Source organism: Cetorhinus maximus, chromosome 4, assembly GCF_964194155.1.
Source record: "Cetorhinus maximus chromosome 4, sCetMax3.hap1.1, whole genome shotgun sequence".
Taxonomy (NCBI): Eukaryota; Metazoa; Chordata; class Chondrichthyes; order Lamniformes; family Cetorhinidae; genus Cetorhinus; species Cetorhinus maximus.
In genome coordinates this window covers 18,433,296-18,459,726 of record NC_135882.1, presented here as the reverse complement: position 1 = coordinate 18,459,726, position 26,431 = coordinate 18,433,296, and the positions used below count along the sequence as shown (strand labels likewise).

The 26,431-nt window shown below is 41.5% G+C and overlaps 1 protein-coding gene across 3 annotated transcripts in view; it reads right to left on the bottom strand.

Moving 5' to 3' along the window:
• Positions 1-26,431, bottom strand: part of tmem65 (transmembrane protein 65) — a 72,192-nt gene that overhangs the window by 33,892 nt on the left and 11,869 nt on the right. For 2 of the 3 annotated variants that reach the window (XM_078540002.1, XM_078540000.1), the window contains exons 2-3: positions 2,253-2,297; positions 1,404-1,471 (exon numbers count right to left, since the gene is read on the bottom strand). In XM_078540002.1, coding sequence (XP_078396128.1) covers positions 1,404-1,471; positions 2,253-2,297 — 113 coding nt within the window. The remainder of the gene's footprint in view (positions 1-1,403; positions 1,472-2,252; positions 2,298-26,431) is intronic. The other variant, XM_078540001.1, reaches the window with a different exon arrangement.

Here is a 26,431-nt window from a genome sequence, read left to right as displayed (position 1 = left end):
GATATGGCCAGTGTACATGTGAAACATTGTGTGTACAGGATTTCAGGATCCTTTAGCCATTTGTGGAAAGAAAGAAAAAGTGACTCCATTCCTTCCTCCCAGTTTCCGGGGAGCCCATCCCATTTCCCATGTTTCTTCCCTTTCAGAACCGTGATGGGTTTTTTAAAAAATTCTTTTATAGGATGTAGGTATCACTGGCAAAGGCCAGCATTTGTCACCCAATTGTCTCCCCAGTCCTCACCTTCAACCCCTCCAGATTATCTTCCTCCACCATAATCCCACAAAATATATCTTCCTATTCCATTTTCTCTCAGATTTCCTGAGGAACCAATCCCTCCCATGGCACTGTGGTTCACCCTTCTACCGCCTGCTCCCCTCCCCCAGGTACTTTCACATTTAAGCGCAGAAGCTGGAACACCTGCCCATTCAACACTTCCCATATCACCATCCAGGGCCCCTAACCTACTCGTTGCTCTAGGCTCCATTACATGGAGGGCACCAAACACAAATGAGGTCATTGCTTTACCAAACTCCTTTGCTCTGCCCGTAAGTACAACCCTGAGCTCCCCCTCATTTACCATTTTAGTTCCCCGCCCAACTCTCACTCAGATGTCTCTATCTTTGGCCTTCTGCACAGTCCCAATGAAGCTGATCACAATCTCAAGGACCAACATATTTTTCTACAATGTCCTTTGCAGCCCTCTAGCCTTAGTTGAGTTTAACTACTTCATACCATTACTATGGCTCATATTTTCTTACTGGCAGTCAGTGCTAACAATAAAGAATACTGGATAGGTGGGGAGGGGGGCAAATTGGTAATCAGGATACAACAATTTTCAGCGTACTACTTAAACAACTATTACTATCTGCATGAGACTTCACTTGGGTCTATTCTTGTCTTCTTCTATAAACTACTTCCCAAAACGTATGAAAATTAGCAGGCAAAGCCATAGCAAAATGTGAAATACAGAAGTTTGCTACCTGTTATAGGTTAGACAGGTAAGGGTTGGCCAATGTAACTGATCACTATAAGGTGCACAGAAACGGTGAGAAATAAGCCACTATTCCAGTTTCCAAAAAAGGCCCTGATCGCCACTCCCTACTGCTCTGTGGCAATGCATAGTACAATCATATTGCTTCTCCACAAAACTAATATAGTAAACTGATCCCTGAATTACACAGAATTACAGCACAAATACAAGCCATTTGGCCCAACCAGCCTATACTGATGTTTTTATGCTTCACAAAAGTCTTTTCCCACCCTAATCTAATCCTATCCTATCAGCGTGCCCTTCCAATCCTTTCTAATGGTAATTAGGGTGAAGTCACCCTTCCTAAAATGATCACTTTAAGATTAGTATCTCAATGATAAGAAATGCAGGAAGAGACAGGGAAGTACTTACTGCAACAATCATTATAGCATTGTCCAGGAAACCAAATCCAACAAAAGGTATTGCACTGTGAAGAAACACTGCAAGATTTAAAAAAATGAAAAGTTTTTCCTTAAGCAAGGCCTCAATTATAAAATCACTATATTATAGTTTAATTGTACCACTCAGTAACACAAAAGATTCTAACAGTCAATTCAACTTCTACAGAAAACAGTTGTAATCTTATCAAAACCAAACTACATAGCGTTAATACATTTTATGTAATATATGGAGTTATTTAAATATAAAAATACTCAAGTATAAATTCAGATATCCCTGTGACATCCAAAGTAACATCAGTCTAATTACTGGTTACATAGGTTTGACTTTCAAAAGGGTTTTACAGAAAGCCATGGGGAAAAGACAATTGCTTTTGCATGATTAGTATCTTGTTTTGCATTGTTAGTATCTTGTTTAACAATTTTCTTGCAAACATTTTCTTTCCTCCTCTTATATCTTTAATTTGATAGTTCTGTGATGGAAATTTGTGACAGGTCAGAGTCAGGGTGTATGGCTGACCACAGCATCAAGATGCTGTAATAGGATTTATCCATTGTGTTTCTGCAGCCAGGGGAAATCTTCTTTCCTCCATGGGGTTTATAAAACATTGATGCCTGACTTTTTATTTAATGGTTTTTTGGTGCACTTGGCATTTCCTGTGTATTTGTCCAGGAGGAAAGGAGATTGCAGATCAATTCATATTAGGATCATGCTGTTAAATCAAATTCAGCACACAAGAGGTTAGGTCCATACACTTGTCCTTGACTATTTTGTTGCATCCAGGGTAAGGGATACAATGGTTATAAAACAGAGACACGTTACCGTATCTGCGCTGTGCCGATGATGGAGGCTTAACTTCCATTTCTTCTGTAAAGAGAAAAGGAAAAATGTTTAGACCTGTATAAATAAATGCTACTTCAAAATGGCACATTTAAAAATACACAACTAGAACACACACCACCATATAACACAAAGGGCACTAAAGTATCACTAGAATTCATGAAGGTGATAATGTACCAAACCTCTCATTGAGGACATTGAGTCGTCAGCCCCACAAGTCCGCTTTCTAAAATGCCCAAATTTCAGAGGGCGTCACCATCATCCATCACTCTCATCCCAGCTCAAAACATTGACTCAAATAAAAAAGCAGCTCTGGTGCTGTTTTCATACTTTGAACATGTTTCATTTATCTCCATTGCTTGTGACACCATCTAAATTGCACCCATAATGAGCAAAGGGCACTGGTGAGCCTACATAAAATGTTTCAACACAAAACACAACTAAGATTCCATCACAAATGGGAACAAGTGCAAAACTCAGATAGATTCTCTATTACTAAAGCCAATATATTAAATCTCAAAGACATTATTTTGTCCTTACATGCTTGATTAGGCTTAACCAAATAATGTTCTTTTTCAAACAAATATTGGTACCATTTGTGATCTCCTTAGGCGAGTAGCGTAACTGTATTGTCTGAGGCTGCTTGTTCATTTTATACTTATTTATAATTAGGCTGCCATATTTATACCCAGGGAAAACTGCTGCACAAAATCAACATGGCAAGGGTAACATTTGCACAACCAATTTCTCTCTAACCCATACAAAACCTCGTCATTGCTTCAAAATGTAATCAAACAGAACTATTACAACGCTTTTCTATTAATTCAAACACCAAACTAGCCATGATTAATTTCAGGCCTTGACTTTAAAGAAACTCTTAGGGCAGGGTCTTCCGGTCAGCGAGCAGGGGTGGGGCCCGCTCTCCGACGCGTAAAATGACGCGGGATGACGTCGGGTGGAACTCCTGACGCCACCCCGTGTCATTTCCATTTTCAGGTCGGCGGGAGCACAGATGAGTCAGCTGCGCACCCGCCGACCTGTCAACGCCTTTTGAGGCCATTGAGAAATTACTTATCATTAATGGACCTGCCCGTCCAACCTTACGGTTGGCGGGGAGGCTGGGAGCCCTGGCGGGCTTCAGGAAAAGCATGAAACCTCATCCATGGGCGGGATGAGGTTTCATGAGGGTATTTAAATTTCTAATAAAGGTTTCAGTAAAAGTGATGGACATGTCCCAACTCATGTGACAGTGTCACATCAGGGGACATGTCAGGGAAATTTTTCGATCATTTTTATTGCAAATTTTAATTCGAAGGCGATCTCCCTGAGGCTGCACTTAGCCTCAGGGAGATCAGTGAGCTCTTTCATGTGCATGCACGAAAGAGCGCACTCCTGGCTGAGGGAATCCCCCCCCACCCCGCGTGGCGCTTCCTGGAGGACGTTACGCTGGGTGGGCCTTAATTGGTCCGCCCACATAAAACAGCAGTGCCCCCCCCCCAAATCGGGGGCACTAATTGGAGGCACGCGCGCTTCCACACTCCCCCGCCCCCACCCCCCAAACGGGGTGGGGAAATTTTTCCCTTATAGTTGGAATCTCTTAGTGAAGAAAAACGAGTTAAACCTCAACTTCCAATTATAATTCGTCCTTCTATGTTTCAATTGCAATTTACATACTGAATCTCGGTGATATTAGAGGTTTGCTTACTGAATCTGACTGTGCAAGGGTCTTGAATTAATAGTTTAAAGCCACTCTATGCTTCAGCCGTGTGCATAACCAACACACATTTGAACTCGTCAAGTTATGCCATTTTTTCCCCCTCAGGTTAGGGACTGATTTCCTTTCACTTTCAATGTACGTGGTGAGCACCAGCCACCTGAGCAAGTGCAGGAGCATTATCCGAGGCAATCGACAGAAGAAAAAGGAAAAACTAGAAAACGCTAACTAATCATCTAGATTAAGCTTGGCATTGTGGAAGCATGCTCAAGAGTCAGGAGGTTGTGGTTCCAGCAGTTCTTTTAGTTCCTCTTACCTAAATGGAACAGCTGGATACCTGGTATTATGCTGAATTGACTTAAACTTATTTTTGCATAACTAACTTAACAATGACAAATGTGCATGAGTAAATATGCCTTTTCTGACTTAATGGAATTCAAAGCCATCTGGCTGATACCGTCTGCAACTTCTAAAGGCACAGATTCTGTCATGGTCTTTAAACCTTTGCTTGATATATGAAGTTGTGGCTGCATTACAGGGTTAGGTGTCATCAAGAAATATATCAATTAGTTGATTTATTGCATTTGTCCTATTGTAACTGGCCTATGTAAAATGCACACCAAAATAGATGGTGTCAATTATAATTATATTAATTCTCAAACAAAGTTTAAACTACATCTGCCTATAAGTAAAATGCTAAGTAGAAAGAATCAAGTTCCAAGAAAGAAAAAGTGGAAAGGTGGGTTTTTTTGATTGCTCTTCCTTGACTGCTGCATTCGTCATCTCTCTCCAAGATGACAATGCATTACTTTCAAAAACCTCTTTATAGACAATAGATTCCAGAGGATTGTACAAATATGAGGAGAAACGTCTTTAGTGAGGAGAAACTTCTTTAGCCAGAGAGTGGTGAATCTATGGAATTCATTGCCACAGAAGGCTGTGGAGGCCAGGTCATTGAGTGTATTTAAGACCAAGATAGATAGGTTCTCGATTGGTAAAGGGATCAAAGGTTACGGGGAGAAGGCAGGAGAATGGGGTTGAGAAACTTATCAGCCATGATTGAATGGCGGAGCAGACTCGATGGGCCGAATGGCCTAATTTCTGCTCCTATGTCTTATGGTCTAATATGGGTCAGATGGATTATGTAAGCTATTAGTTACTGGATACTGCAGATACACTCAAAATAAAATTATACTGCAGATGAAGATTGCTACATTTTCAGTTTTTAAGAACTTCTTTCTCTTTCAGCAGGATTTCCTATACAGACCATTACATCTATGGTCAGAAAGGGTCTATATTAAGCCCTATATTATGTATCTCCAAAGCTCAATAATTACTCCAGTGGCAGCAATCTGCTTAATCAAGTCAACAGATTGGTGTTCTATAAAATTCTCTTCAAAGTGGTTTACATTAGTCTATAAACCTATAGTCTATATTGTAAGTCCCCAAAATTACAAGCCTCCCTTAATCATATTTCAAATTTCCTGCCTTTAAGTCTTCATGTATCAAAACGATAATTCTACTAATTCCCTACTATGGAGGTTTCCTGACAAAATACTTCATAGAACATCCACCTAACAGAATGGATGTCAAAAATACAATGCCAACGGTTCGGGGAGGTACAAAAAGCAGATCTGCCAATCCTCAATGTGAAACAAATGAATGTAATCAACTTTTTTTTTTTAAAAAGTACTTCTAATTAAATCAAGGAATTAAGGCAATTACTTCTGATTAGCAATCTGCACGAAAAAAATAATTTAAACTTCACATTTGCTGAATGAAGCCTTAAGGTAAGAAAAAAAAAGAACCAGTGCTCTTTCCAATGTTCAGGTTGGAAACATCTAATCTTTGCTTGCTTCGATCACAGGAATGTACATTATGGTGTTAATCTTTGTTCAGAGAGAGTACATTGGTATTAGACTTTGCAAGATTAATACAGCTCATTTTATTCTGGGAGGCAATCGCGCTAAAAGGACAAGGATTTCTTTGAAATAATGGTGAAGCATTTAATGAAACTTCACCTTAAGTTAATGATCCAAAGCAATATTCTGTTGATGAAGGGCTACAAAGTCAGTAATGTGCCCTCTGCTCCCCCAACAGTATTCCAAGTGATCTAGGCATTCAAGAAGGGCTACACTACAAACACAGCACATTAAAAACTAACTAGAGAATCTACGGCGAGGTTTTGCTAGGCTGATGAGGGTCTTGGTTGGAAAACCGGTGGGGAAACACCTGTCAGTTCCATCAGGGAGATCCAACAGAATCAAGTACTCTTCAGGCACTAAATTGGCTGCCATCCCTATGATCGTGATCCCCAACAGCAGAAGTAGTCCTGCATGCTGAGAGCTGCTGGCCAATCAGAGGCCGGCAATTCATCACTGACGCCATCACTAGGGGGAGTGGTGGCTGCGGGTGGCACTGCACCCGCCTGAGGCCCAGGGATCTCATTGGGACCCCAGGCCATAGGTGAGTGAAGGTGGGATGGGGATCACAGGAGAGGCAAGAGCAGGGTGATGACTTGCTGCAGCCGCCTCCCTGTCTGATGCCTGGTCCCTTAATCAGAGACAGAGTGCCCGATAGGGAGGAAATCCCACACCCCCCAGGAGGCTGCTGGCAATCTCAACATGTTTTGCTGGGTGGCTTTCCAACAGCGAGGGGGAACTGTGCGGCTTCCATTTAATCCCAGAGCCACCACCGCCATGGTTCCTGCCACTACAGGCTGCATAAAATCCAGCCCTATGAAATTGATAACAGTCAATTGAAGAGAACATCCTGTCCTTTGTTTTGTTTTTTTAAATCACCCAAGTAGCAACATTGGTATTAAAATCCTACATTCTCATTACCACGAGAAAATACATTAATGCAAAATCTGAAGGGTATACCGAACATTAGGAACATAGGACTTAGGAATAGACCCAAAAAAAATGCTTAGCTCACCATCAGTTCTGGGTCAGAAGGTGAGTGCCAAAAAATGAGATCAGCGCAGATGTTGACAGACACACTAATTCAACGCTGAGAGAGAGCTGCATTGTCAGAGATGCTGATGTTGAACTGCAGTGCTTGTTCAGCCAGAGAGAACATTGCAGCAGCAATTAACTGTTGTGTTTGTCTACATAACTCACTACACTCCAAAACTAATTCGTTGTGTGAAGCTCTTTGAGACATTGTAAAGATGTGTTAGTGTGTTATATAATTAGACAGAGTATCAGGTTATTCTTGATGGAACTATGCTTAATTTGTAAAAAGGAGAATATGTGACTCTATTTGGTCTGCAACTCGAAAAAGACATTGCTAGATTTAGTAATGATTCACTCTTGATTAAACAAAGACATTTAATACCTTAAAGTAAGATACAAGTTGTTAACTGAAAACTGAATGCAGTGAAGCTAAGGAAATCATTTGAAAAATGCTGATCGTGTTTAGAGCATACACTGATCCAGATGATCTTGCTGCAGGATAAAATTTAGAAAAATGGGCTGTACGAATAGCTAAATGTGCACAACTGTGCTGAATACTTCAGAAAGTTCCTTTGTCAATTTTCTCCCTTCAACAAGGCAATGACTCCTGCTGGTAGACAGCCCCACACAAGCACCAGTGCTTCACTTGCCTCTGCAAAATGGCCATTCATCATATAGTAAGTGTTCTCAGGCTATTTACCATGGTGACTATAGCTGTACTTGAGACTATCCTCAAGCAACCACACACATACTTTGCAGCAAGGGTCAATGACTAGCAATGGGGAACAAAAATTTTTAATTCTCTGCCTCAAGGACACCAAGGCAATTATAACGCTGATAACCTGGGTTAGCTAAGAAAGCATAGATCAGGAAAGTATGACTTAGCAGTCAGTAGCTTTATAAATTTGGCCACAAAGGAAACAGCTCAGAACATTCAATTAGAAACGAAGATTATCAATAAAGTACCTCTTCCCGGTAACATACTGAACAATGGAGTAGATTTGAAAAGATATTGAAGAATGTGAATGAATGAAAGCTTACATTTAAAGCTCCTGTTGTCAATCTCTTAGGATAACTCAATGGTTTTGATCCAATGAGGGGATTCAACAGGGAAATTGTCAAAAATGAAAAGCAGTAATACATTTACTCTCAAATTTTATTATTCAAGTGATCTTTCCTACATGAATTATGCTTTTAACTTCACCATAAGCAATTTAGTGTTTACTATCAGAATGACTGAAGAATGTGTAGCACTCTAATTATTTCGCGAATAATTACACCAAGACGAATAATTACACAAAGACAAGTGGCACTGACTGAATTGGGTGAGTCTGATCATAATTCTGGCTGTGAAAGAAAGCAGGCTTTCTGTTGTTCTTAGCTCGTTTGACTTACCAGGTATTTTCTTGGTCCATCTTCAAAAAGACCGAAGAAGCACTCATGCAAAGGAAATGAGCTATATACACCCTTGGCTGTATATTAAGATATTGGGACGCTCGGAACATTAACTGAGAGACAAGCACCACTGCACTCGAGAGAATACCCAAGTCAAGACCTGGAATTTCTAACACTGACTGTAACATGCTCCTTGCATTTAAGACAGGAAAGAAGAAAGCCAACACTTTGGGAACAAATCCTTGAAATGGATCGATTTCCCCTGGACTGTATTAAAAACAAAAACCATTAAAATGTGTTTAAATACAAACCAAAACAAATTTGGTTTTTAATTGTACACCATGGAGTATAGCATACCTGAGTTCCTGTATTGAATTGCTGACAATAATAAAGGAGCGTGCCATCATATTGGAACCGTGTGGAATGATGTGCCCGAGTACTCATGTTGGATTGTGTAACAAGAGCTCGTTAAAGACCTGATTCTGTGGTTGTTACAACAGATATCTGAGTACTCTAGCGTTTAAACAAAGAAAGCAGTCCCAACAGAAGACATTCAAGAATATCTAAAGCGATGACTATGAAAATTGGGGAGTTGGAACTTAACAGCTCACTAGTTACAGAGCTAATAAAATGAAGATGCCAAAACTCCAAATTACAGTTATCGAAAAAATCCGCAAGCACAAAAAAATGGTGTCTACTATTAAAGCAGCAAATCATTCACTTTGAACAAGGGCAGGTGCAAAGGTTTCTTAATGGAAAGATATGCTTCTGAAATTTATAAATATTCTTTAATGAAGCAAAAGGATTGAAGGTCGTATATTTTTAATTCAGAAGGCATTTGCAAAACAATCCAAGTGATTTACAATTCAAGAAAGCTGTAACGAGGAGGTATTGGTTTTAAGATTAGCCAACTAGCATCAGTAATCATAGTTTTAAATGGATAATAATGCGTAACGCAAAATACAATATTACCTTAATTTTCACAGAAGTGGATTGATTTAAATATGCAGATACCAAGTTCTGTAAAAAAAAAATCAATGTTCATAAAAATTCTATAATGGATGGTTCAGAGTGTGCATCCTAGTCATTTCTAAATTTCCCCTACTCAATTGGGCTGACAAAGATGCTGATGCCCCTGCAGTGGACTGACTCCCTGCAGAGAAATGGTAACTTGCAGAAATCCCCATACTAAAGGAGAAAGGATGATTTCAGTCCACAACTCGCACCAGGTATGTTTAGCTTCTTTTTCTCTCCACATCCTCATGGGACTTGTTTAAATTGTTCCTCATTCTAATACCCCCTCAGTTTCGGAACAATGATAAAATTGGTGCTCGTGTAGTCCAAAAGAAAAAATTGTCCTATGATTTCAAGTTCCAATTTATAGAAACGTTGCAAATATTTTATATTGAAAATATAGAGCACTACAGCTTAAGTCAAACATGCAAGTTACTCACCACAGAATTCCTAGCCTCTAACCTGTCCTTGATGCCACAGTATTTATGATCTGGTCAATGTTGACCCCCCTGTACGTCGATGGAGGGGGATTCAGCAATGGTAATGCTGTTGGATGTTAAGGGGAGGTGGTTGCATTCTCTCGTTGGAGATAGTACCTTTCAATGTGGTGCAATTCTCACACAATTCAACACCAGCCTTAGTTTCTCATGTTTAGATCTCGTTCTTCAGTCTTGTATATTTCATCAGTCTTCCCCTTTTCTCTCTCCCACCCTCACCACCATAGTTGCCAGATGTATTTGTAGTCAAGTCAATACAAAGTGCAGGCATGAGCTTGCTTCTTGAAATGCTCAATGATGGTCACATTTAGTTAAAGAGAATATTATGACACTATTAGAAACAGCTAACCCAAAATTTTGCGGCTCCATTCAACTCCATCAATAATAGATATGTAGCTAAACCTCTAGCGGAAGCTGAATGTTAATATGCCATTTTCTTTAAATTTTAATGCCACATTCTCCTAACATATGGTTTTGAAGAATTGTTTGTATTTTAAAATGTCAGAGAGAATACAATCTTCACCTCAATTTCACCACCACTATCTGACAAGTTGAATTAAACTATTCAATCATTGCAATGGAGTCGGATTGCAGGTGAATGGGGACATGATCATCATTGTGTATTTACCTTGTCCGCATTTAGAATGTTCAAGTAGAAGCTCACTGCATTTTAAGGGTTAAAGATCATTTTCTCACCATTTTCTTTCAAGACTTCTTACTAGATTTTTACTAGAAGCCAAACCGGGGACTCAATATTCAAAATGTTTGACTGCAAATGGTTTTTCTAACAGCCCAAAGGTTCTATTGTTTATTCATTCACGGGATGTGGGTCTCGCTGGTTGAGCCAGCATTTATTGCCCATCTTTAGTTGCCCTTGAGAAGGTAGTGGTGAGCTGCCTTCTTGAACCGCTGCAGTCCACGTGGTGTAGGTACACCCACAGTGCTGTTAGGAAGGGAGTTCCAAGATTTTGATCCAGCGACAGTGAAAGAATGGCGATATATTTCCAAGACAGGATGCTGAGTGACTTTGGGGTGGTGGGGGAAGCTTCCAGGTGATGGTGTTCCCATCTGTCTCTTGCCCTTGTCCTTTTAGATGGTAGTGGTCATGGGTTTGGAAGGTGCTGTCGAAGGAGCCTTGGTGAATTCCTGCAGTGCATCTTGTAGATGGTATACACTGCTGCTACTGTGCGTCGATGGTGGAGGGAGTGAATGTTTGTGGGTCTGGTGCCAATCAAGCTGCTTTGTCCTGGACGGTGTTAAGCTTCTTGAGTGTCGTGGGAGCTGCACTCATCCAGGCAAGTTAGAATTATTCCATCACACTCCTGACTTGTGCCTTGTAGATGGTGGACAGGCTTTGGGGAGTCAGGAGGTGAGTTACTCGTCGCAGGATTCTTAGCCTCTGACCTGCTCTTGTGGCCGCAGTATTTATATGGCTAGTCCAATTCAATTTCTGGTCAATAGTAACTCCCAGGATGTTGATAGCGGGGAATTCAGTGATGGTAATGCCATTGAATGTCATGGGACGATGGTTAGATTCTCTCCTGTTGAAGATGATCATTGCCTGACACTTGTGTGACATGAATGTTACTTGCCACTTGTCAGCCCAAACCTGGATATTGTCCAGGTCTTGCTGCATTTGGACATGGACTGTTTCAGTATCTGAGGCATCGTGAATGGTGAACATTGTGCAATCATCAACGAACATCCCCACTTCTGACCTTATATTGGAAGGAAGCAGCTGAAGATGGTTGGGCTGGGGGCACTACCCTGAGGAACTCCTGCAGTGATGTCCTGGAGCTAAATTGACTGACCTTCAACAACCACAACCATCTTCCTTTATGCTAGGTATGACTCCAACCAGTGGAGAGTTTTCCCCCGATTCCCTTTGACTCCAGCTTTGCTAGGGCTCCTTGATGCCACACTTGGTCAAACGCGGCTTCGATGTCAAGGGCAGTCACTCCCACGTCGGGAGTTCAGCTCTTTTGCCCATGTTTGAACCAAGGCTGTAATGAGGTCAGGAGCTGAGTGGCCTCTGCAGAACCCAAACTGGGCAGCAGTGAGGTTGTTAGGCAAGTGCCGCTTGATAGCACTGTTAATGACCCCTTCCCATTACTTTACTGATGATGGAGTGTAGACTGATAGGGTGGTAATTGGCCAGGTTGAATTTGTCCTGCTTTTTGTGTACAGGATAATTCTTCACATTGCCAGTAGATGCAGGTGTTGTAGCTGTACTGAAGCAGTTTGGCTAGGGGCACGGCAAGTTCTGGAGCACAAGCCTTCAGTACTATTGCTGGAATATTGTCAGGGCCCATAGCCTTTGCACTATCCAGTGCCTTCAGTCGTTTCTTGATGTCACGAGGGGTGAATCGAATTGGCTAAAAACTGGCATGAGAGATGTTGGGGACCATCCACTCTGGACTTCTGGCTTAAGGTTGTAGCAAATGCTTCGGCCTTATCTTTTGTACTGATGTGCTGGGCTCCCCCGTCATTGAGGATGGGGTTATTTGTGAAGCCTCCTCCTCCAGTGAATTGTTTAATTGTCCACCACCATTCATGACTGGATGTGGCAGGACTGCAGAGCTTAGATCTAATCCGTTGGTTGCGGGATCGCTTAGCTCTGTCTATCACTTGCTGCTTATGCTGTTTGGTAGCCCTGTGTTATAACTTCACCAGTTGACATCTCAATTTTAGGTATGCCTGGTGCTGCTCCTGGCATGCCTTCTTATACCCTTCGTTGAACCAGGGTTGATCCGCTGGCTTGACGATAATAGTAGAGTATAGTATGCCGGGCCATGAGGTCGCAGCGTGTGTTCGAGTACAATTCTGCTGGTGGCCCACAGTACCTCACGGATGCCCAAGTCTTGAGTTGTTAGATCTGTTCGAAATCCATTTAGCATGGTGGTAGTGCCACACAAACACGATGGAGGTTATCCTCAATGTGAAGGTGCGACTTCATCTCCACAACGACTGCGCAGTGGTCACTCCTACTGATACTGTCATAGACAGATGCATCTGCGGCAGGCAGGTTGGTGAGGATGAGGTCAAGTATGTTTTTCCCTCTTATTGGTTCCCTCACCACCTGCTGCAGACCCAGTCTAACAGTTATGTCCTTTAGGACTTGTCCAGCTCGGTCAGTAGTGGTGCTACCGAGCGAACATTCCCACTTCTGACCTTATGATGGAAGGAAGGTCATTGATGAAGCAGCTGAAGATGTTTGGGCTGAGGACACTACCCTGAGGAACTCCTGTAGTGATGTCCTGGAACAGAGAAGATTGACCTCCAACAACCGCAACCATCTTCCTTTGTGCCAGGTATGACTCCAACCAGCGGAGAGTTTTCCTCCGATTCCCTTTGACTCCAGTTTTGCTAGGGTTCCTTGATGTCACACTCGGTCAAATGTGGCCTTGATGTCAAGGGCAGTCACTCTCACCTCACCTCTGGAGTTCAGCTCTGTTGTCCATGTTTGAACCTGAATGAGGTCAGGAGCTGAGTGGCCCTGGCAGAACCCAAACTAGGCGTCAGTGGGCAGGTTATTGCTAAGCAGGTGCCGCTTGATAGCACTGTTGATGACCTCTTCCATTACTTTACTGATGATCGAGAGTAGACTGATGGAGCGGTAATTGGACAGGTTGGATTTGTCCTGCTTTGTGTGTACAGTACATACCTGGGCAATTTTCCACATGGCTAGGTAGATGCCAGTATTGTAACTGTACTAGAACAGCTTGGCTAGGGGCACAGCAAGTTTCGGAGCACAAGTCCTCAGTACTATTGGTACTATACTCAGTACTATATCGGAATTTTGTCAGGGCCCATAGTCTTTGCAGTATCCAGTATTTCTTGATATTAAGTGGATTGAATCGAATTGGCTGAAGGCTGGCATCTGTGATGCTGGGGACCTCTGGAGGAGGCTTAGATGGATCATCCACTCTGCACTTCTGGCTGAAGATTGTTGCAAATGCTTCAAGCCTGATCTTTTGCACCGATGTGCTGGGCTCCTCCATCATTGAGGTTGGGGATATTTGTGGAGCCTCCTCCTCCAATGAATTGTTTAATTGTCCACCACCATTCACGACTGGATGTGGCAGGACTGCAGAGCTTAGATCTGATTCGTTGGTTGTGGGATCGCTTACCTCTTGTTTATCACTTGCTGCTTATGCTGTTTTTCATGCAAGTCATCCTATGTTATAGCTTCACCAGGTTGACACCTCATTTTTAGGTATCCTGGTGCTGCTCCTGGCATGCCCTCCTGCACTTTTCATTGAACCTGGGTTAATCCCCTGGCTTGATGGGAATGGTAGAGTTGGGGATATGCCAGGCCATGAGGTTACAGATTATGTTCATGTGCAATTCTGCTGCTGCTGATTGCCCACAGCACCTCATGGATGCTCAGTCTTGAGTTGCTACATCTGTTCGAAATCCATTTAGCGCATTGGAGGGTATCCTCAATGTGAAGGTGGGACTTCATCTCCACAATGACTGTGTGGTGGTCACTCCTACCCATACTGTCATAGACAGTGAAGGGTGTGTGTTATATCAGTGTTACAGTGGGTGGTAGGTCCGGTTTCATTCCTTTATTGAGTGGCTTGCTAGGCCATTTCAGAGGACAGGTAAGAGTCAACAGATAGAGTCTGGAGTCACAGGTAGATTTCCTTCCCTGAACCAGTTGGGTTTTTACAACAATCGACAATGGTTTCATGGTCATCATTAGACTTTAATTCCAGATTTTTATTGGATTCAAATTCCACCATCTGGCGTGATGGGATTCGATCCCCGGACCGCAGAGCATTAGTCTGGATCTCTGGATTACTAGTCCAGCGAGAATACCACTACGCCACCGTCTACCCCAACATTCAGCTTGAATGAATCAGTACCAAAATAGCATGTTCTCACATGTCAAGCTGAAGAACTCGGACATTTAGCTAGCTCAATAAAAATCAACTGATGTGGCACTGTATACACAGTCTCCTCCCAGCCACCTCTACAAACCCAAACATTCTTTACCGCTGGTATCATATCTATTTGTGCATAAAATAATATGTTAGATGTCACCATTTAATGTACCTTTATACTGGAACCCAGATAAACACTGATGGCTTTGCAAAGGATTCTTACACACCCATTTTCATTGACAAATTGATTTTTCTGTTTTTTTAAAGAGCAGCTTTCAACACCAGAACCATCCTTACCTTCAAATGAGAGATTTAAATTTCCTCCATCCTCTGTGGAGTCAGCAACATCTCCCCTCCACCATGCCTCCCCCTACTAACTCCCCAAACCCCGCCCCGGCCAATAACTCCCCAAACCTCCCCAATAACCCTCCAACCACCAGCCCAACACCGCTAACTCCCCAACTTCCCTCTCTTCTCCCCACCTCCAACTCCCAACATGGAAGATTTGATGTACACTGCTGGAGCAGTGGACCCGATGCTGCAGAGCAGAGAACAACATACACCCGGGTTAGCAGACTCTCCTTTACAAGGTGTGTGGGGCAGGGGTAGGAGAGGAGATGGCAGGCTGCGAAAAGATTCTTTGCACACAAAATAATCTCCCAAGATACATGTGCTTCTCCTTTAATATTATACTCATTTTCAAAACAATAGGAAACAGGCTGAAGATTAGGATTTTCTTTTGTAAAGTACAGTTTCTGTGACTAGGAATGTTGTAGCCGCAGGTTGACCCAACTTATGAAACAGAGCCTAGCCTTTCAATTATGTCTCAATTTACAGGCTGGATCTAAATTATTCTAATTATATTAGGAATAACCTTATTTATACTTACAGTAAAATTACATAAATTTGTCCTATCTCAAATTATATATACCAGTTAACACTGAATTTCATATATACCAATACTATAGGCAACTTCACAAAGAATGTCAACTTCTTCAGCAGACCCCAGCCCCACAGAAAAAGAAAGAGTCTTGAAACACTCAGTGGCCAAAAAAACGACCTTGGAATAGCTGATGTCGTTGACTATGAAAAATAGAAATGTATTCCCATTTAGTGAAGCAGATTGTTAACAAGGATATCTTTCCAGATGTTCAAAATTATAAAAGGGCAATTTAAAAATTACTCAAGGACAACTGCCAGAAAGATTATTTCCACTGGCTGAAGAAATGTACATAAATTTAAGATTGGTACCAGGCGTATAATGGGGACAGCTGGAGGATATTTTTGCAGGGTGGTAGGGAAAGAGTAGGGGAGTGGGACTGAGTCAGCACAGTCACAATGAGCTGAATGGCTTCATTCTGTCATGCAAGATTCTATGATTTTACCTGGCAAAATTTAACCATTGTTTACTTGTTTAAATGCATGTTTTTGCTCATATATTGTGCTGACAACTTGATTTTTGATGTGATTTTGCTGTATCACATGAAAAGATCAATGATCATAAGACCATAAGACCATAAGACATCGGAGCAGAAATTAGGCCATTTGGCCCATCGAGTCTACTCCGCCATTCAATCATGGCTGATAAGTTTCTCAATCCCATTCTCCCGCCTTCTCCCCGTAACCTTTGATCCCCTTACCAATCAAAAACCTATCTATCTCAGTCTTAAATACAGTCAATGACCTGGCCTCCACATCCCTCTGTGGCAATGAATTCCATAGATTCACCACTCTCTGGCTAAAGAAGTTTCTCCTCATCTCTGTTCTAAAAGGTCTTACCTTTACTCTGAGGCTGTGCCCTCGGGTCTTAGTCTCTCCTACTAATGGAAACATCTTCCCCACGTCCACTCTATCCAGGCCTTTCAGTATTCTGTAAGTTTCTCATCCTTCTAAAGTCCATCGAGTATAGACCCAGAGTCCTCAAACGTTCCTCATATGTTAAGCCTTTCATTCCTGGGATCGTTCTCGTGAACCTCCTTTGGACCCTCTCCAGGGCCACAACATCCTTCCTGAGATACGGGGCCCAAAATTGCTCACAATATTCTAAATGCAGTCTGACCAGAGCCTTATAAAGCCTCAGCAGCACATCCCTGCTTTTATAGTCTAGTCCTGATCGGTAGACTTGTAAGGAGAAGGAAAGCAATGCAAATCAGAAATGTGTTAAACTGAGCAGGCATGTCACCTCAAGTGGGTTGAATGATGTGGGTCCAAAAAGTAAATCCGCTGTATCAAAATTTCTAAGGTGAGCCACTATATAATCATTGATCTCTAACTATGCTTTCTGATTCATTCATTCTTCTCTCCTTTGATATGATACGCTGTAGTCTGCTGCTTCTACCAATAGCGGGACAACTATTGCAGCATCTGAGTTATTAGAACTATCTTAATCGTTAACATCCGAGATAATAGAAAAAAGGAGAAGTAAGCGAGAAGGCACAGTAAAAGCCCATGAATTGGTCAAGTGTTGCAGTCAGTGGCAATTTAATTGCATCTGAGGGACAAATTCACCTCTCAGAATAATGTTTCCATATAATTTATCATCATCGTCATGTCCCTAATGCTGCACTGTTCTGAAGATAGCTTCCCTGATTCTTACTCCCTATCACATGTGAATGGCAAGTAGCAGATTGCCAAAACACCAATAGTTTACGCTTTCATTTGGCATTGCAGAAATGAGGCCACGCCTCTATAGGATTGGTACTTCAAAGAAGGCGTGTGTTTAAACTTGGAAAATTATACTGTCTGTGCTGTCAATACCATTTCAAAACACGATGCACTTGGTTTAAAATAAATGATCCACTTTGATGGAGAGGAAATATGACATTTTTATAACGTTATGACAAAGTTAAGAAAGCTCTAGCCAGTTAAAGCTAGATTTGCTGCCATCTTAAGCCAGTGATTATTGTATAGCGGGCAGCAAATCAAAAAACCACACAAATTAAATTCCTGAACAGCTGTGCTACACATCAGCTGGCGTCCCTGTAAAGCACAACGTGACATCAAAGCAACTCAAAAGCCATCATTGCAAAAACACCGTCAGCAAACATAAAATTAAAAGACTGAACGTTAGGACCACAAGTGAGCCAGTAAGAGCATGCCAAAGCACAAGAGGAATCTGCCAATTGTTGGGATTTTGAACAGGTGCACTGACACACAACAAAGCAACCTGCATCACCCGCTGCAGCCTATTCTCTCCACTTCCTGCTTATGGGAATCTGGGCTCTGGGGTAGCGGTGTCCAGGGGATGCTATAAATTCAAATACAAGTACAACATTTATTAACTGTTTATTGAGCAAGTACAATACAAATGCATTTTTCACACTTTAAAAATATAACTCGCTACTGCACCCCATAGCCCCTCCCCCGCCAATTCAATGATGTACACTGTAATATTGATAGAACACATAATACTGTTTCTTTTGAGGAAAGGCACAGCATCGTTATCCAATACCTCCCCCACTCTGATGCTCTTTTGTCCCGGCTCGCAAATACAAGAATCAATTAAGTTTCTTTCACAGTAAGTCAATTCTATTGTTCCACAGGCATGATTTATACATTCCTCTAGCAAGAAATGGGATAAGGACTCCAGTTAACTATGGTTAACTTCTGATACAATGCAGAACAGCAGCTTCTGTAATTGCATTTAAAAATCCGTTAGTTTCAAATTCACATTCAAGAGTCAATCATACTTCCACACTGTCACAGTATCATCCTGTTTTAACTTGCAATTGATCTGTGCAAATTGCTGCCAGTCCAGTAGCTTTGAACAATGCCAGTTCAATGCTCAGAAGCAGATGCTATGATAAATCATTAACAATTTGAACTGAGTAACCTATTTAAACCGTGGGTTCAGTAAGACTGGTTGCTTCTTCCCATTAACTTCAATGCTTCCATCTTAAACCAGGAAACAAAGATATACTTCACAACTTGAAAAAAAAAAGCTATTCAATTAACCCATTGAACAGGGAGAGGGAACAAAGATAATGGGAGCATTTATAAATAAAATAGGCCTGGAAATAATAATTTGCTTAGAATCGGGTTCCATGATTTTCACCAAGATGTGAAATAAAACATAACACTATCTTTTGATGCAACATGGAAGGGTGTGTTGCATAACAGAGATCACCAATGCAGAGATGCCATTGTGCTGATAAACGCAGGTAAAAGAATCAGATTAAATGAGGAGCTAGATCTGTCAAATATCATGCTGCATATATTGCAAATATCAAAAATGCATCATCTACAACTTGCACTGATACAGCGCTTTTAACGAAGCTCAAATACATGACAAGGGGCTTCACACGAGTGTTGTTAGTCCAAATTTGATACTGGACCCCTTAAAGATAAGCAATCAATATCAAGGTTTAAATAATGGACAGAAGTTGGCCAAACACTTCTTAATAAAGGCATGGAGGCGAATTTCCTCCATGCTTCACACTCTCCACCACCAAAGTCGCACCAGTAAAGCACTGTGAAAATTCACCTCCCTTAAATGCAGTGGGTATTTGCAACATTTAACCTTCGGACACTGCTGAGAAATTCCCAGAATTTCCACCAATGGTTTCTTGACAAAATCAACTTGCACTAGTCGGATATTCAATAGTTGCAGGGATTCCAAGTTACTCGGGTGCCAATAATGAATACGCTCAATGAAATTGCTCGAGGCTGCCGGAGAGCTGAGGCAAAATACTTCAGTGTTTATTGTGTTACAAACACAACTACAAACCTGTAGTTAAAAAAAAGTCTCTTAAGGTTTCATGTTATTTGGAAACGATCCCAAATGACCAAAAAAAATTAAGGGCAGTCATATTCACTCCAGGACAGAAGAAAAGTTTTCACTTATACAACATCTTATTGGATGTCACAAATATTTTGAAATGCTTCACACAATGAATTACTTTGAAGGGTAGGGGTCATAACACAGTTAAACTAAACAGATTCCTTCCCATAAGCAATGAAATAAAAGACATTCATGGGTGTCGCTGGCAAGCATATGTTGCCCATTCCAAATTTCCCTTGAACTAAGTGGCTTGCTCAACCATTTCAGAGGGCAGTTATGAGTCAACCACAATGCTCTGGGTCAGAAGTCACACGTAGACCAGGCTAAATGAGGACGGCAGATTTCCTTCCCTGAAGGACATTAGTGAACCAGATGGGCTTTCAAGACATTCGATGGTAGTTTCATGGTCACCATCACTTCCAGGTTTTATTTATTGAATTTAAATTTCACCAGCTGCCGTGGTAGGATTTGAACCCATGTCCCCAGAGAATTAAAAACAAAAAAACTACTGCGGATGCTGGAAATCCAAAACAAAAACAGAATTACCTGGAAAAACTCAGCAGGTCTGGCAGCAATTTCACCCCTCTCCTAACTTCACTCAGTTCTGCTGAAGGGTCATGAGGACTCGAAACGTCAACTCTTTTCTTCTCCGCCAATGCTGCCAGACCTGCTGAGTTTTTCCAGGTAATTCTGTTTTTGTCCCCAGAGAATTTTCCCGGGCATCTGGGTCACTAGTCCAATAACATTACTAGGTGGTGTAGTGGCAATCAATAATGCCCTATTATAATTATTTGGATGTTCCAATGAAACAATGAAGGTTTTAAAGCAAAATCCTGGCATAAAGTGAAACCTGCACCATATGATGTGTCTGAGTAGCTTACCACAGATTATTTCATGATACCGTACAGGAGTAATTAGGGTAGAACTCATTTGATAACTCTATGGCCTGATCCTCTTCTGATCTGAAGACCAAAATACTTGAATTTGACGGAAGAGGACACCGCAACTTGGTAAGCCATCTCCAAATTTTTTTGAAAGAATACACAATTTCTGCAGCTTTGAACTAGGTTTTGACAACTTGTGTGTTGCCTTGGCATCAGGAAAAATGACAGATCGAATCATAATGATATGGTACTGTCTTGGACAACTGCCAAAGAACTAAAACCAATGCCATATGCCAGGACTCTGAAACAAAGGCTCATTTCATTTACGTTAATTGGGCTTCCTGTCATGGAGGGTATGTTTTAGCATATGATGAGTACCTTAAGTTAACTCAAGTGGATGCATTTAAACTTGTAAAGTACAACACCTTTAATAGCATTTTACATATTCTTTGGCGATGCCCTGGTTAAACTGATGCTTGGTGGTGCAAGAAAGTAAGAAATGTTTATAAAATTATGAAAAGACCTTTTTAAATTTCCTCATAGGATGGCAAGGCCAGCGTTTATTACCCATCCCTAATTGATCTTCAGAACGTTGTGGTGAGCCACCTTCTTGAACTGCTGCAGTCCATACCCACAGTGCTATTAGGAAGGGAGTGCCAGGTTTTTGACCTAGTGACAGTGAAGGAATGGCATCATAGCTGCAAGTGAGGATGATGTGTAGCATGGAGGGCAACTTGCAGGTGGTGGTGCTCCCGTGCATCTGCTGCTCTTGTGCTGCTAGGTGGCAGAGGTCTTGGGCTTGGAAAGTGCTGCCAAAGGCTTGGTGAATTGTAGATGGTACACACTGCTGTGCAACAGTGGGGAAAGGAATGAATGCTTAAGGTGATGGATGGGACAGGGGAGTAGAAACAGACTGTTCAGCAGCTAAGGGGCCTAGGAAAATGGGCTGCAGGTGCAAGATTAAATGTAAGAGATCTAGAACAGAAACAAAGGACCAAATTTTCACTCCCTAGTCAGGAGTGCAGAGTAGGAAAAATTCCCAACTCCGCAAACCGACTTGTGAGTAAGTGCCCCGAATCTTTGGATTTTTGCTCTGGGAGCGGGGAGTGTGCTAACTGGAGTCAGGCCTACCACCTCTGGAAATAGTGCAGAGGCAGCAAGAGGGGCTGCCAGGCGCTGAGGCTGGAAAAGGCCTGGGACTTTGTGCCACTTACAATAAAAACATAAAACAAAAAGACAGCCTTCATCCCTCACACCACCCACACACTCCCCATGCCCCATCATTGCCAACTCATGCCCCTCTACCTACCTCCCATGCCCCTCACACCCTACATGCCAACCTATGCCCCTCTACCCACCCATGGCTCCCATGCCCTCCATGCCAACCTAGGCCCCTCTACACCCATGGCCACATAGCCTTCATGCCAAACTATGCCCCTCTACTCACCCCCAGGCCATTTTATAACCCCTATGCCAACAGTGCCAACTCATGCCAACCCAGCAGCCCCCACTCATCCCCATGGCTTTTTTATATCCCATATGACAACTTACTGCCAGCCCATGCCCCCATCCATCACCCTTTGCCCTTACACCCTCCATGCCAACTCTCCCGGTATCCATCATGAGCAGATCTTGAGAGCCATGGTGCAGTGAAATAAAATTTGACGGGCCGAATTGCAGACTTCACTATATTTAAAATAAGCGCTCATTGATAACAATTAAATCCCTTCAATTACTTAATTCCTTATAAAAACAAACACTTCCTTCAAGTACTTAATCATAATGAAAACAATTTGTATTCATTAAAGAGAGCTAATCTCTTTATAACTCTCGGAACTATCAAACAAACTGTGAACTTACAGGTTCTCCAATGTGATAGTGATAGGTTGTGGAAGCGGACAAGCAGAACAAACAGTGAAATAGCAAGCACATATTTTTTGACCTGCAGACTGGATTGATTTTTTGCAAAAAAAATTAAATGGCCTGGGAATTTCAGTGAGTTGACAGCTTGACAGTTCCAGAGCTTATCCACTTTTTACGCACATTCTCGTTTACTTTTAACAATCCCAAACGGAGCACCTGACCTCGCCAAATAACTCCGGCAGCTTTAGACCTTTTCTGCAAAAGTTTTGGAAATCCCAGAAACAAAAATTAAATCTCTTTGAAGGCAGCTGCACTCCTGCATGGGCAGCTGCCTCTGTGAACCATGGATGTGCAAAGTACAGTCCAATCTCGTTCTCCCCGGTGAAAATGGGGCACCCTGGGTGTGGGGCTTCTGGAATCGGGGCTCCAGTGTCATTTTGGCTAAGCCGCGAAACCCTTCCATCTCGGCAAAAATTCAGGCCAAAGAGCAACTTGTTTGCACAAAACAATGTGAGGCTGTGGAATTGACTTCCAGGGTCAATGACTGAGGCAGAAATTGTCAACATTCAAGATTAGGTTAGATAGCTGAATGAAGGAAAAGGGCATGGCACAATATGGAAGCGAAGTGGGTAAACGCGACTGGGACTATTTACTGGCTGGACTGGCACAAACTAGCTGCGACAAAGTGGCCTGTTTCACTGCAGTCACCTGCCAAGGGACTAAGCTCTGAAATTCCATCCCAAAACCTCTACACCTCTCTCCCACGCTCTTTTCTCCTTGAAGGCACTTCATAAAACCTAGCTCTGCGATCAAACTTTTGGTCACCTGCTCTAATAGCACTTTTATGTGGCTTGGTGTCAAATTTGTTAAGCTCCTGTTAACAGCCTTAAGAAGTTTTGCTACTTTAAAAAGGTACGGTATAAATGCTGGCTGTTGTTGTTGTAGCAGCAGTTTGTCAAAACTACATTGATGCAACATGACCTGTCAACACAGCCTTGACCATAAAACCCCAACAGGACCAAGCCAAGCTGAATTACTATACTACACTATAACAAAGTGTCTCAAACCTTCACGTCAAAACAGGTGATGTCTTTTTCCCCTGCTTTGTGAGAATCTGCACCAGTTCAGTTGGATCTGAGATTCCCTGCTTGTAGCTCTATCACAAAGCAATACCGTTGAATGCCTCAATATCAAATGTGCCAGAAGATTAAACACAGCCATTTCAATTTGCACTGAAAGTTTCAACAGCAGGTACTAACAGGAGCGACCTTCAGCTATGAAGAGTCCAGGTTTTTCCTCCTTCCTAGGTGAACTCCCTTTATGAAGAAACCCAATTATATTGTATTCAAAGACTCTGACAGGCAAATGCATTTTCATTCATCACCTTTAAAACAAAATTCAGGGATTTAATTGGCTTTTGTCTTATTTGTGAAAGGATATTTAAACTAATATACTGTATATATATATTTTTTTTTCTTTCTGTAAAAATTAAGAGTTTGTTTTAAATCTAAATTTTTAACCAGAAACCTGCTCTCCAATTCTTGTACTCTTGGTCAGTTTTAAGTGATCAGCTAGAGAATCTCAGTATTCCAATCTTGATTTATAATTAATAAACTGCCAGCAATAGATAGCCAAGAGCTGAAATGCAGTAAATAAGAGTTTGGTTAAAACCAGAGGTGGAGCTTCACTGTTAATTACGTATGTGTGGTGGTGGAGTGGGGCAGTAGTTTAAAAAAAAATCATGTTATATTCATCATTGTAAGAAAAGGAGGTGACAAACAGAGCCAGGAGTGGAGCAGTATTATCCATTTTAGAGCTTACTGTAAGCAAAGAACACTCAGGTCACGTACAACATGGTACAAGATTTAGAATAAAATTGTTCTGAGGAAAAAAATCACCAAAGATAGCACAGCGTGTTTTGAGCTTTTAAAAATCAAATACCGAAATGAATTCTAGAATTAAAAGCTACCATTGTTTTATTTTACTTAAAAAGACTTTTTTTTAAAAAAAGGTTTTTCACAGCTTTAAGTATAAAATCTATGACAATTAAACTTTACTAACAACGACAGCGCTGCCACTTTAATTATATTTTAAAGTTACAAATGGCTATCTGAAATGCCGATTCTTTGGTCTAAGGACAATTTTTCACCACTACATGTTCCACCAGTTATGACTGGAACACACCTACACCTCCATGTTGCCTCCCTCAGCTCTGCCTCTAAGCACTCCCATTGGTGTCGTGAGACCAACGGACTCGTCTGTCTATTGAACATTGCAGCCCTGCCTAAAAATCGCCTGGGTTTTCTGACTTCTCTCTTTGGCATGAGGCTGGTGCAAAGTCACTTGGCAGAGAAAAATGCTACATTTCCAAGTTACATAACCAAGCAAACCATGTAAACCAGTAATTATCAAAACAAACCATTTCTGTTCCAACTTTCCTGTTTCTATTATTTAACACTATCTCTACAACCTTAAATATTGTGATCATGCAGACTGAGTGTTTTAGAATAATGTTTTACAAAAATTCGCTATTTTTGCATAGCTTGAAATAAACTACATTTAAGGAAAAAAAAAGTCTCAGTTTATTGCAACCGAGCGTATAATACTAATTCATGCATTTCATGCTTGGCTCACGTGCTCTCAATATTACAATGAGGCAACAAGTAATTGGTGAATTTGTAATTCTTTGCTACTGAAAACTGCTAAAGCAATTGGACATGCACTTGAGCAGAACTAATTTGCAGTGTAATGGGGCAAAGGCTGGTGTATTGGGACTAAATTGGACAGCTCTTTCAAAGAAACAGGCATGATGGGCTGAATGGCCTCCTTGTGATACCCTAAGGCCTAAAGTAAACTGATATCACACCAGGAACCAAGCAGATTATCCAATGGACAAATCCAACCATATAATGCAGAATTAGGTAGGGTTTGTCTATAGGATAAATATGATACCAAATGGTTACTATAGATAGGAACAGAAACATAAATACACCTTGGAGCCCGCAACAGATCAGTAAATCACTATAAAACTACGGCATAAAAGCAAAAAACCGCAGATGCTGGAAATCCAAAACAAAAACAGAAACAGAAATACCTGGAAAAACTCAGCAGGTCTGGCAGCATCGGCGGAGAAGAGCACAGTTGACGTTCCGAGTCCTCATGACCCTTCAATGAGGACTCGGAACATCAACTGTGCTCTTCTCCACCAATGCTGCCAGACCTGCTGAGTTTTTCCAGGTATTTCTGTTTCTGTTTTTGTATAAAACTAAGGCAAATTGGTGAATTAGGGGATGTGACGTACGCTCGTGTGGTGTCATAGCAACACAATTCATTCTCAAGACTATTCATTGTGGTTGCTATAACGAGCAACATGCCAATCACAGGAATATCAATTCAACACTGGTTATTTCTTTAGTGGGGATGAAGATGAGGCTGTTTTAAACAGTGAGCATAGTGACAAGATCCTATGAATATATCTGAGCGCCTGTATTGTTCAGCCCACAGATAAACCAAAATGTATTTAATAGGTATTCTTCCCTCCAAGGTAATGGTTTGTGATAATTGGATCTAAGTGTTTGAACATAATGCACATAATGGGCCTTCTAATTGAATCAATGTTTAAACACTTACATCTTATTTTGCTGTTGGGAAAATTTGAATTAGAAACTAACCCAGAGTTTTACATGTGAACAGCCTTTCCCCCGGAATAGACACCACTTATTTTATGCAATTGCTAGACCCAATTGTGTGTGCATCACATGAACTCTGGTATCACCCCATTGATGCATATCTGTGACACCCAGATCTACTCCAACCTATTCCAAGGTAGCCAATAGCAATAAAATGGCTCCTCCTTACAGTGCTGCACAATTACCTCAAGTATCCCAAGGTCCTATTCTACACTCCACCCCTGCTCCTATTCCTCACCTACATATTACCACTTCAATGCTTTCATATGAATGCCAAAAAAACACTCTCCACCACCACTGTACCATCTGATCACCTGCCCAATGCAAACCATGGATGTTTCACAACTTTCTCAAGACCAAAATCACCTTTTAAACTTCTGCCAAACACTGTGTAACCTCATCTTCAAAATGCAAGTCCCACATAGATTGAAACAAAATGTACAGGTTTGGTTCGTTGCAACGTTTAACTAAATTTCGAA